The sequence below is a fragment of the Scatophagus argus genome, chromosome 2 (assembly GCF_020382885.2).
Source record: "Scatophagus argus isolate fScaArg1 chromosome 2, fScaArg1.pri, whole genome shotgun sequence".
NCBI lineage: Eukaryota > Metazoa > Chordata > Actinopteri > Scatophagidae > Scatophagus > Scatophagus argus.
In genome coordinates, this window is record NC_058494.1 from 28099354 (window position 1) to 28111014 (window position 11661).

Genomic DNA, 11661 nt, shown 5'->3' on the forward strand with positions numbered 1-11661 from the left:
GTTCAGACAGGAAGACGACCTCTTTTTGCCCTGTTTGTCACTGTTACACTGCAGGAAATGATGGGCCACCTCATCTCCTGTGTGACATATTTATTTATTTTTTAGAAACTGCAAAACAGAAAAATGCAGGTCAACAGGAGCGTACACGGTGTGTGGTCTGTACACTGAACCACGTACTCACTGAACTCCACCACTGAGCGTCACCCACTGACGGGCAAAGCACAGAGCACCCTCTGCTGGCGAAACGTCTATTGCACCATTACTGCAACCATAAACACTAACAGTAGTTCTGCCTGTAACAATAAAAATAAAATGGGGGGCAACTATCTTCATAAGTTAATCTATCTCATAATGCCACATCACTCACTTTCCCGAGGTCGTTAATCTCCTCTATCTCACCTTCTGCGTCTTCCAATCACAGACAGTCACGTCAGTCTTCTAGCCAATCACTTGCTGGCTGTCACATTTAAAAGTTTTCTTCCCGTCTCTGCTGTCATTTCAGCCCCCTGACGTTCTGGCTTCACCTACCGTTCAGGGGAAGACTCCTTCATGCGGAAGGCCTTTGTTCATCACAAGTTTCCTGTGGTGTTCTACTTCCTGTCTGGGTCAAAACGCCAGAGTTCAATCCTCTGTTTTCAATACATTCTGGGAGCGTAGAGTTCTGGTTGGATCAGAAGGTTCTATGAGCTCTTTGAGACCATCCAGGGCTTTGAATGTGAGGAGGAGAATTTTAAATCCAGGATTTTACAGGTAGCCAATGTAGAGAAGCCAGAACAGGAGAAATATGGTCTCTCATGCTGGTTCTTGTCAGTAGTCGTGCTGCAGCGTTCTGGATTAGCTGGAGAGTCTTTATGGATTTACTGGGGCAGCCTGATAGAAGGGAGTTACAGTAATCCAGTCTAGAGGTAATGAATGCATGGACTAATTTTTCTGCATCTTTCTGACTCAGGATGTGCCTAATCTTTGCGATATTGTGGAGGTGAAAGAATGCAGTCTTTGAAATATTTGCTATGTGCGAGTTAAAGGACATGTCCTGGTCAAAGATAACTCCTAAACTCATTGTTCACTGTTCTTGTGCCCTCATGAAGGAACACACACACGAGGTGCAGAACCAAAGAGAGACCAATCGAACGTGAAACTGGATCTGCACCGTGTAGGAACCGATCTGTTCAGTTCTTCACTCTGGTCCACGCTGACTCGGCTCGGCGTTTCATGTTAGTGTATAAAACAAGTGCTTTACTTCACATGACGACTCTCGGGGCTGCTGTCAGAGATCTAATCACACCTGTACCGGGCTCTGATTGGACAGCTTTCTGACACAGAGCTGCGTTCACTCCGAGTCCGGCTTTGAGACGCGACTTCACACGAGTGAGCCGGCGTCCGCCTTCACAGCTTCTGCTGCTGGGCTGAACGAGTCTGGACACGCAGGAGGGAAACTGGCTCAGACCGTTCTCCTCCACCCTGTGACTGTGGAGGATCGGGGTCTTTGGATTCCTCGACCGTCTCGCTGCATCAGTTCAGGATGTCTTCGTGTTCGCCTCGCCCAGCAGCCCGAGGAGGATCGATCGCAGCCGCCTCGTGTTTCTGTGCACATGGGATTCATTCAGCCGGCTGCTTCGTTCTGCTGTGGGGACTGAAGTGAACCCGGATGTGCCCGAACCCTGCAGTCAGGCTTGAAGTACAAACCGGGTGTACGAACTGAAGAGGACGGGACGTAAATGTCTTCATACTTCAGTTCTTAAGGCGGCTCGGGTGGAGTCGGACCTTCACGTCACCTTCTGTGTGTCTTTTTCTGAAACTCGTGTTTCGCTGCACAGCCTGTGCTGGACTTCTGGGACGAACCAAAGTCCAGCGGCTTCTTACTGGTCAGAGGAGACCACGTCGCCTCGGCTTGTCTCCGCCAACTTCCTGTTCGGTTAAGATTTGATTCAAACATGTTATTGATCACCACAGCTGCAGGACACAAGTGCTGACCCCATGTGAGCCCTCAATCCTCCTGGTGGAGGAGAAAAGAGTTTTACGGAACAAATAAACACTGAAACCACACTCACACACACTCACTCACACACACTCACTCACACTCACACACACACACTCACACACACTCACACTCACACACACACACACACTCACACACACTCACACACACACTGTTCCCTCAGGGTCCTGACTGGACTTGAGTCAGGTTCGGGTGGTTCTGGGGTCAGCAGATCTTTACTCGTGCTGGTGTGTGAACGACTCAGACCTGGCAAACCCTTTGGAACCGGTCCAGCAGACAGTCAGCCGACTGATTTGAGCAGAAGCAAAGTGAGACGCAGAGTCTGAACTCAAAGGTGACGGCAGCGCCTCCTGCAGGTTTCTCACTGCCAGCACGTCATCCTGCATCACCTGAGGAGCACAAACAGCACGTGAGCAGGTGAGAAGAAAAGCCACCTGCTGGAGCTGAAGGGAAATGTTCCCTCAGCACGAACAGTCAAAACGCGTCTTCACGTTGTTTCAATGTGTGGATGTGACGGAGAAATCAAACTTCCAAAGATCGTTTATTGACCTGATGTCTCACTCGGACCCCTGAAGTGCAGACTGAGGTGTCTCTGAAGCTGTTTTCTGTCTCGTGCTTTTACCTCATTTTGAATACAGGACTTTTCCTCGAAGCTGAGTATTTCTACATGTTTTTGTTTGTAGTTTTTTTGATGTGAGCACTTGTTCCACCAGGTGACAGCCAGTGAGCAGAAACGCGAGGAGTGACGCTGATGTGAGTGTGACAGACACAGGCAGTGATGACATTTCCTGTGTAAAGTGAACGCCTCTTCACATGCTGAGGTGCAGTGGTTGAACAGGTGTGCTGCTGTTGTGGTCAGCTGACCTCCATGTGCAGGAAGCAGCTGCAGGGACACGACCGTCTTCTCTTGCGTGTGAACATGAGATCTGCTGACAGGAAGACAAATCAAAATAAAATAAAATAGTTTATATCCACAGGAGCTCAGGAGCTGCTGTCAACATTTTTACTTCCTCCACCAGAGACGCCGTCGGTTCTGGATCTGATCAAACCAAATCCTGATTCATGAGGCTGACCTCACCTCGGTGAGCGTTTTGTTTCTGAAACTGGAGTCGGAGTGAGACGCTCGTCTTTTTTCCCGATCTTTGGGGCTAACCGACACAGACAGGCAGAGACAGAGACAGACAGCTTCAGTCCCGTGAAGAGAAGCTCCTCATCCGGGACTTCACCGTCTGTGTGCGATGGAGGCGAGAGAAAACGGAGCAGCAGGAGGAGCAGGAGGCGCAGGAGGCGCAGGAGCAGGAGGAGGAGGAGGAGGAGGAGGAGGAGCAGGACAGCACCGGGCAGCCAAGCGCCTCCGGACGGAGGAGGAGGCCGGCAGAGAGGAGCTGGAGGACGGAGAGGCGGAGGAGGAGGACTCCGCCGGACGGGAGGCTGCGGGGAGCCGGAGGAGCGGAGGGGAGGTGAGGGGACAGTTTCTGTCAGTCCTGTTTGTGATTCGGTCCGAGCGGACAAACGATGTTGGTGTCGGTAGACTCGTGTCCTCTGAAGGACAGAAAACAAACTAAAAGTTGTCGGTGTGCGCTCGTTTGCAGCAGTTTGTCTGTTAGGATCACTGCTGACTGCGGAGTCCGGATGTCACGCTCACCTCTCAGACTGAAGTTTCCACAAGTTCTCTCTGAGGTCTGGAGGCTTTGAGGGGGCACAGACGCTCTCTGAGGAGGCGCGTCTCCACTGTCCTCATGGTCCCGGTGGTCAGGATGTCAGAGTGTGGGTGCAGTGGAGGCAGCTGGGTGGACAGATCAGGGAGGGTTTAGCTGCAGGAGGCTCCTCCATCAGCACCGGGGGCTCAGAGCTTTGAGTCCAGCTCCTGGGACGGGGACTCATGTGTGATACGAGTCCGTCTGCTGGAGTTCAGGTGTGTTGGACTGGACTGAGCTGATTTTAGGGGTCCTGGATTGTTCACTTGATACTTGATGCTGGGGCTGAACAGGAGGCGGACAGATGAAGCGTCCCGACCGTCCTTAAGTCCGTCCAGCTGCTGCTGGCGTCTTTCCTGTCACGTGATCCGATCTGACCCGTTTTGGTGGGCCACACCGTCTTTTCAGAAGACATTTATTCATATCTGTAATGTCCCGGTCTGCCTCCCTGGCTCCGAAGCTCTGCTCGGCGGGACAATATGGCCTCTCTGCGAGCTTCTGGCGGTGACAGGAAGTGCCTGCACTCAGCAGGAAGTGAGGCTGCCTGTCTTCGTCGGTGAAGAGGCCTGCGGTGCTCTGAGTGATCTGCACAGGATGAACCTGATCAACGTGTCGAGTCGAAGTCCAAATCGAGAGCTGGATTTAAAGGAACAGAAGCTGTCCCCGTTCGGCGGCCGTGAGACAGACGACTCGTGGTTCACTGACTTCCCCTCCAGCCCGATGTGACCAAGAGTTTCCCTCCATCAGTCAGTGAGCGCCAGCTGGAGCCTCAAACGTGACCAACGAGTGCATCAGTTTCCTTCACTCAATCAACCACTCGGGCCTCTGCTGTGTCCAGCCGGGGGGACACCCGGGCCGGACCCAGAACCTGCTGAAGGGGAGGACAGGAGGATGAGCTGAGGCCACAGGGTCTGACTGAGGAGGCCTGACAGGAAGGAAGTGCATGTCAGCCTCAGGCTCACACACACACACACACGCTCATTCACCAAAAATAACAACAGAGGCTCAGTCGCCACGGCAACCAGACTGCCTGAGCTGCTCTGCTCTGAAGTTAAGTTGTCACAAAGATAACTACGAGGTCAAGTTTCCATCTCTGTCGACTCGTGAGAGCGTCTGTAACGTCTTCGGTCCCTCGGCCGCCACAGACCACAGACCCTACAGACTCCACAGACGCTACAGACCCTACAGACTCCACAGACCCTACAGACTCCACAGACCCTACAGACTCCACAGACCCCACAGACTTCACAGACCCTACAGACTCCACAGACCCTACAGACCCTACAGACTCCACAGACCCTACAGACTTCACAGACTCCACAGACCCTACAGACCCTACAGACCACAGACCCTACAGACTCCACAGACCCTACAGACTACAGGCTGTGGAGGTTCACACTCGACTCAAAGTCTTACTGTGACAGGCAGAGACACCTGCCAGTTAAGACCTGGACCCAGAGGGGCTGTGGATGTGCCCCTGCCAGATGTTATCGAGTCGAATCGATCAAATTGTGATTGTGATCGTTTGTGTGGGCCGTGATGAAGTGTCAGCGTGTGTGAAAGTCTTCTTCTGGCCATCATCAGGTGATGCTGTTAGCTCACGGTTTGGTCCCCGTCCCAGAGGGGGCCTGTTCAGAGCAGCACCGCCTGGCTGGTTTCGGTCACTTGTGTGCGTCAGCGTTACACCGCAAACTGAAGAAGTTTAGTTTTAAAGCACACGTTTCTGGAGACGTTCATCAGTGAAATGAACCTGCAGCCTCCAGCTGCTGCACAAATCAGGTCAGGCTGCACAGACTGCAGCGTCTCGCTGAACCTCTTCCTGACAAACACGACGCGTCAGCGCGAGGGTTTCCGATCGTAACCATCACGATGCACAGACGCCTCCGGTCCCGTCTGCAGCAGCTCGCAGAAACCTGCAGAGCCTCACCACAGGCCGATCGACGCTCACACTCTGTCAGCCGCTCACTGCAGCTCACGTTGCCTGAAGATCAAAGAGTCCTGAACACACTCACACAAACAGGAAGTGAGCAAACGTCCTCCAGCTGAAAGTATCCACACGCTGTGTTGTGTTCACGACATGCAGTCAAAGTACAGCAGTAAAGCTGATGTCACAGCTGTGGTCTGGAGGTTGGAGAAGCCGCTTGTGACCGGAGGGTCGCTGGTTCGACACCCCCCCATTAGCCCGCTGATGTGCCCTCGAGCAAGGCACTTAACCCCCCAGTTTGCTCCCCGGGCGCCTGACATGGCAGCGCACTGCTCCTGTGTGTTTCACTGCATGTGTGTGTGTGTGTGTTCAGTCAGTGAATGCAGAGAAGTCATGTCCCAGCTTGGGATTAATAAAGTACAATAACATTTAAATTTTAAAATGTCTGTTAATCCTGAAGCTTCTTAGTCCAGATCTTCTTGTCTCTGCAGGACGGCAGACGGGACAGTCACCGCATCCCCCCGTCCCCGGTCGTCCACGTCCGAGGACTCTGTGACGCCGTGGTGGAGGCCGACCTGGTGGAGGCGCTTGAGAAGTTTGGCAGCATCTGGTAACATTTTGCCCTTCAGCACTGACTGCAGGCTCAGGCTCAGGCTCACAGGTGCAGGGTGCAGTCGTCTCACGTACGGCCGCGTGGCGTGAAGGAGCTCAGGCTCGTGCAAATCGTTAACAAACAGTGGACTCTCTGACTAATGATCAGAGAGGATTTGTCAGGAGGATCAGGAGGTTTTTCCTCCGCACACTGTGCCTGGACGTGGACGAGTGGGCTAAAATACAGAAGTGTTAAAGAAGACTCAGTAATAAAAGATGTTTGAAGCTGATGTTGCAGTCTAACTGCTGCTGCTGCTTGTTGTGGTGCCTCCTGTGTGGGTGACGTCCATCAGAACACTCTGATTTAAAGATCCCCACAGCTGATCTGAGTTCAGTGCTTCCTCTGCTGCTCTGCTCATTCTGATCGCAGGTTTTCTCCATCGTTGCATCATCACGAGTATCATGATGTCTGTCTGTCTGTCTCTCTGTCCGTCCGTCTGTCTGTCTCTGTCTGTCTGTCCGTCCGTCCGTCTCTGTCTGTCTGTCTGTTTCTCTGTCTCTCTGTCTGTCTGACGGTAGGTCTGTCTGTCTGTCTGTCCGTCCGTCTGTCTGTCTGTCTGTCTGTTTCTCTGTCTCTCTGTCTGTCTGTCTGTCTGTTTCTCTGTCTCTCTGTCTGTCTGTCCGTATTTCTGTCTGTCTGTCTCTCTGTCCATCTGTCTGTCCATATGTCTATCTGTCCATCTCTTTGTCTGTCTGTCTGTCCGTCTGTCTGTCCATCTCTCTGTCTGTCTGTCCATCCGTCTGTCCATCTGTCTGTCTGTCCATATGTCTGTCTGTCTGTCTGTCAGTAGAGTCCGCTCACAGGTGTGAGTCTGTGACGAGTCATGTGGACAGGAAACAGTCAGCAGGTCAGTCACTGAGCAGATCATTGGAGTGATGACAGGACTTATGCAGTGCAGTGCAGAGGATTATATAAAACTGCTCGCATTTATTTTGAAAAGGCAGCAGTTTCCTGCCAGCCGTGAGATGACACTTCAAACTTAATGTCTCTTTAGTTACGAGGTAAAATGTCGCCATGAGTTTCTGTTCTGTCTATCGAGGAGCAGCGCTGTGCTGATGTGGATCCTCATGGATCCGGTTCTGGGTCGCCTTGAAGGGCAGGTTAACTGGGTTCCCCTCAGGTGACACAGCACAGTGCAGACCAGTAAAAGCCTCACCTGAGCGAAGCTCCGCCTCCTGTCACGCACCTGTCTGCTCTGTGTGCAGCTACGTGATGATGATGCCGTTCAAGCGTCAGGCTCTGGTGGAGTTCGACAGCGTGGAGAGCGCCGAGCGCTGCGTGCGGCGCGGCGGCCGCGAGGCCGTGTGTGTCGCCGACCAGCGGGTCTTCTTCAACTTCTCCACCAGCCAGAGAATCTCCAGGCCCACCAACGCAGACGACCCCGGCAGCGGAAACAAAGTCCTGCTGCTGTCCATCCAGAACCCGCTGTACCCCATCACCACCGTGAGTCCAGCAGGGCCTCCTGCACAGACCTGCTCCACCTCAGCTGAACCTGCTTCTCCACCTGCTTCTGCTGAATCTCCCCTCCTCCTCCACCTCCAGCAGAGCCTCCACCGCCACATCCGCAGACTTTTCTCTCCTTTCTGCTCGCCATGCTGGAACCTTCCATGTTTTGCATGTTTGAAGTCCTGTGTGTGTTCGCTCCCTCAGGACGTCCTGCACGCCGTCTGTAACCCCGTTGGCAACGTCCTGCGGATCGTCATCTTCAAACGCAGCGGCGTTCAGGCCATGGTGGAATATCCTGCCTCTGTGTGTGTGAGAGTGTGTGAGTGTGTGTGAGTGAGTGTGAGTGAGTGTGAGTGAGTGCGAGTGTGTGTGTGTGTGTGTGTGTGTGTGTGTGTGTGTGAGAGTGTGTGTGAGAGTGTGTGTGAGTGTGTGTGTGTGAGTGTGAGTGTGAGTGAGCGTGTGTGAGTGTGTGTGTGTGTGCAGTTATATTAGTCAACCTTTAGTGTCTCAGACACGGTTATCTGGTACTGTGTTCTTTTATCGAGGTGAAAGTACTTTCTGTCCTCTGATTGGCCGCTTGCTGGTCATCCTTAACGAACTCGTTAACATTTGAGTCGGTGGCGGACGCTCAGAAGGCCAAGCTGGCTCTGAACGGAGCCGACATCTACGCCGGCTGCTGCACGCTCAAGATCGAACACGCTCGGGTAATCACACTCGCACACGCGCACACACCGCCACGCTCATGCCCACGCACACACACCCACCCAGAGGTGCTGTGCTCTGTCGCCCCCTGCAGCCCAACACGCTGAACGTCGTCCGCAATGACAGCAGCAGCTGGGATTACACCAAACCCCTCGTCCTGCACCGAGGTAGGACGTCCTCAGAGGACTCACACTCAGACGTACCGTGACAGGAAGCCTGCACTGGAAACATTATTGATTTACTCACAGTGTGTGTGTGTGTGTGTGAGTGAGTGTGTGTGTGAGTGAGTGAACTCTTACCTGGCTAAGGTTTCTGTGTTTGTGTGTTGCAGAGAGGGGAAAAGGAAGGCAGCGTCAGGCCATCCTGGGAGAGCATCCATCCAACGGCTATGGTCTGTCTGTCTGTGTGTGTCTGTCTGTCTGTCTGTGTGTGTGTGTCTGTCTGTCTGTCTGACTGTCTGACTGTGTGTGTCTGTCTGACTTTCTGTGTGTGTCTGTGTGTCTGTCTGTGTGTCTGTCTGACTGTTTGTCTGACTGTGTGTCTGTCTGTGTGTATCTGTCTGTCTGTCTGTGTGTGTCTGTCTGACTGTGTGTCTGTCTGTGTGTGTCTGTCTCACTGTGTGTCTGTCTGTGTGTCTGTCTGTGTGTCTGTCTGTCTGTCTGTGTGTGTCTGTCTGTCTGTGTGTGTCTGTCTGACTGTGTGTCTGTCTGTGTGTGTCTGTCTCACTGTCTGTGTATGTCTGTCTGTCTGTGTGTGTCTGTCTGTCTGTGTGTGTCTGTCTGACTGTGTGTCTGTCTGTGTGTGTCTGTCTCACTGTCTGTGTGTGTCTGTCTGACTGTGTGTCTGTCTGTGTGTCTGTCTGTGTGTCTGTCTGTGTGTCTGTCTGTCTGTCTGTGTGTGTCTGTCTGACTGTGTGTCTGTCTGTGTGTGTGTGTCTGTCTGTCTGACTGTCTGTGTGTGTCTGTCTGACTGTGTGTCTGTCTGTGTGTTTGTCTGTCTGTCTGTCTGTCTGTGTGTGTCTGTCTGTCTGTGTGTCTGTCTGTGTGTGTCTGTCTGACTGTCTGTCTGTGTGTGTGTGTGTCTGTCTGTCTGTCAGTCTGTCTGTCTGTCAGTCAGTCTGTCAGTACTGTGACCTGGTGCTTGCTGGCGGTTGCTGATGGTCCTTCTGTGTTTCTGTGTATTGTTGGTGTCTCTGCAGGCCCACGCTGCCCTCTGCTGCCTCTGCATGGTATCAGCAGGTACAGGAGGAGCAGTGAGGAGGTGCAGGACATGATCTCCTACCCGCCGCTCCTGCCGAAGACCTCCTCTTCCTCCTCCCTCCTGGGCCACGTTGCCTCCAGCTCAGTTGCCATGGTGAGCGGCCTCCATCCCGTCAGGATGAACTGCAGCCGCATCTTCAACCTCTTCTGTCTCTATGGCAACGTGGAGAAGGTGTGTGACACGGCGTCCTTAACGATAGTTAGTTCGGTAGTCCCTCAAAGAAACCTGTCCTGATTGGTCGTGTTTGCAGGTGAAGTTCATGAAGAGCGTGAACGGCACGGCGCTGGTGGAGATGGGAGACGAGTACGCCGTGGACCGAGCCGTCACTCACCTCAACAGCATCAAGGTGTTCGGCATGAAGCTCAGCGTGTGGTGAGTGCTCATGTGACCGGGGTTTCGCCCGGTGGTGGGGTCGGGTGGAGACACCGCCTTCAACAGACTGCTCATATTCAACATCACGTCCCTGATGATGTTTGTCCTGCATGTTTCATGACTTTCTTCATCATCCCTCCGTCCGTCTGCCTCCTCCTCCTCAGTGTGTCCAACCAGCAGGCGGTGATCCCCAGTCAGGTTTTTGAGCTGCCCGACGGCAGCAGCAGCTACCAGGACTTCAGTCTGACCAGAAACAACCGCTTCGGCGGCGCACAGAGCAGCAGGAACATCATCCAGCCGCCCGCCACTATCCTGCACTTCTACAATGCCCCGCCCACTCTCAGCCAACAGCAGCTGCACGAGGTGAGCTCACACCTGCATGGGCCTGTTTAGTGGAGGAAAGAGCTGGATGACTGACAGACGCTCTGAAGACGTGTAGAGGGACATGGTCTGGACATGTTTCCTGTACACTTCAAAGACACAACTGAAGTGGACGAAACAGACTCATGAAACTCTGTTTGACTCTGAACCGTCTGTCCCCTCTTTGTCTCCTGCAGCTCTGCACTGAGCTCAGCGTTCCCGTCTTCACCAAGTTCAAGGTCTTCGACGCCAAACGTGAGTTCAACCAATCACACAGCAGATGAGGAGGGACACAGACTGCACACTGATCAATAGAAGATAAGCATGTGAAATATTTCAGCTCTGTTCCTCCTCCTCCTCACAGCAGGCAGCTCGAAGACTCGGTCTGGTCTCCTGGAGTTTGACAATAAAACTGAAGCTGTGGAAACTCTGACGGTCCTGAACCACCACCAGCTCAGGATACCCAGTAAGTGCTGATGCTGACACGCTGGTCAGGTGACACAGCGAACAGAAACAGTCACATGAAAACATGTCTGACATGAGCGAAACAATAAGAATAAAACAAGGCCGGTCCCCTGTGGCAGACAGACGGGTCAGTACCTGTGTTCACCACTAGGTGTCAGGCTTCACTCAGGAAACAGATTCGTTGTGTTTCTGAAGCCTCCACACAAGCTGTTTGTTGTGTTGACTTCAGTGTAAACTGAACCTGTTCTCCCCTCTGACTTCCAGACTGCTCCAACCCCTTCACCCTGAAACTCTGCTTCTCCACCTCCTCCCATCTGTAAACCAGAAACAAGATGGCCGCCGCAGTCCTCTGGTCCTGGTTCAGCAGAGTCGTTTGATGATTTTTGTGTGTTTCAGTGTGGAGCAGGAAGTGATGACGAGGTCTGAATGGCCTCCTCTGGAGCAGCTTGTTCTTTTGGTTTGCAGCCTGAGACGAAACCTTCTGCTCGGCTGACCAGTTTGATTAAATCTCACGTGGGAAACCAAGTCAGTCTTTGTTGTTGTAAGTTGAACAGAACTCAGGGAGGAATCCATCCATTTTCTATCCCCTCTTACCCGTCAGGGTCGCAGAGGGCTGGAGCTGATCCCAGCTGACTGTGGGCCACAGGCGGGTTCACCCTGGACTGGTCGCCAGGGGCAAAGCAGAGCAGCCAGTTAACCTAATGGGCATGTTTTTGGGACTGTGGGAGGAAGCCAGAGAACCCGATAGAAAACCCACGCAGGCACAGGGAGAACAAGGGACCAG

At 53.0% G+C, this 11661-nt stretch overlaps 2 protein-coding genes across 5 annotated transcripts in view; one reads left to right on the forward strand and one right to left on the reverse strand.

Annotated features, from left to right (window-relative positions):
• LOC124052702 (NACHT, LRR and PYD domains-containing protein 12-like) overlaps positions 1–11661 on the reverse strand; it is a 231900-nt gene that overhangs the window by 27889 nt on the left and 192350 nt on the right. The gene's annotated exons all lie outside the window — the stretch shown is intronic.
• LOC124052631 (heterogeneous nuclear ribonucleoprotein L-like) lies at positions 2856–11402 on the forward strand. 4 transcript variants are annotated; one of them, XM_046377125.1, is made up of 14 exons: positions 2856–3286; positions 3320–3459; positions 6112–6230; positions 7478–7715; positions 7923–8008; positions 8326–8422; positions 8515–8587; positions 8752–8811; positions 9619–9851; positions 9931–10052; positions 10217–10415; positions 10610–10667; positions 10777–10878; positions 11142–11402. In XM_046377125.1, the coding sequence occupies exons 1-14, from the start codon at positions 3238–3240 to the stop codon at positions 11195–11197; spliced, it is 1632 nt and encodes a 543-aa protein (XP_046233081.1). In that variant the 5' UTR covers positions 2856–3237; the 3' UTR covers positions 11198–11402. The 4 variants fall into 4 exon arrangements, with proteins under 4 accessions (XP_046233081.1, XP_046233065.1, XP_046233072.1 ...); XM_046377109.1 differs by having other exon boundaries at positions 2856–3459; XM_046377116.1 differs by having other exon boundaries at positions 2857–3459; positions 10780–10878.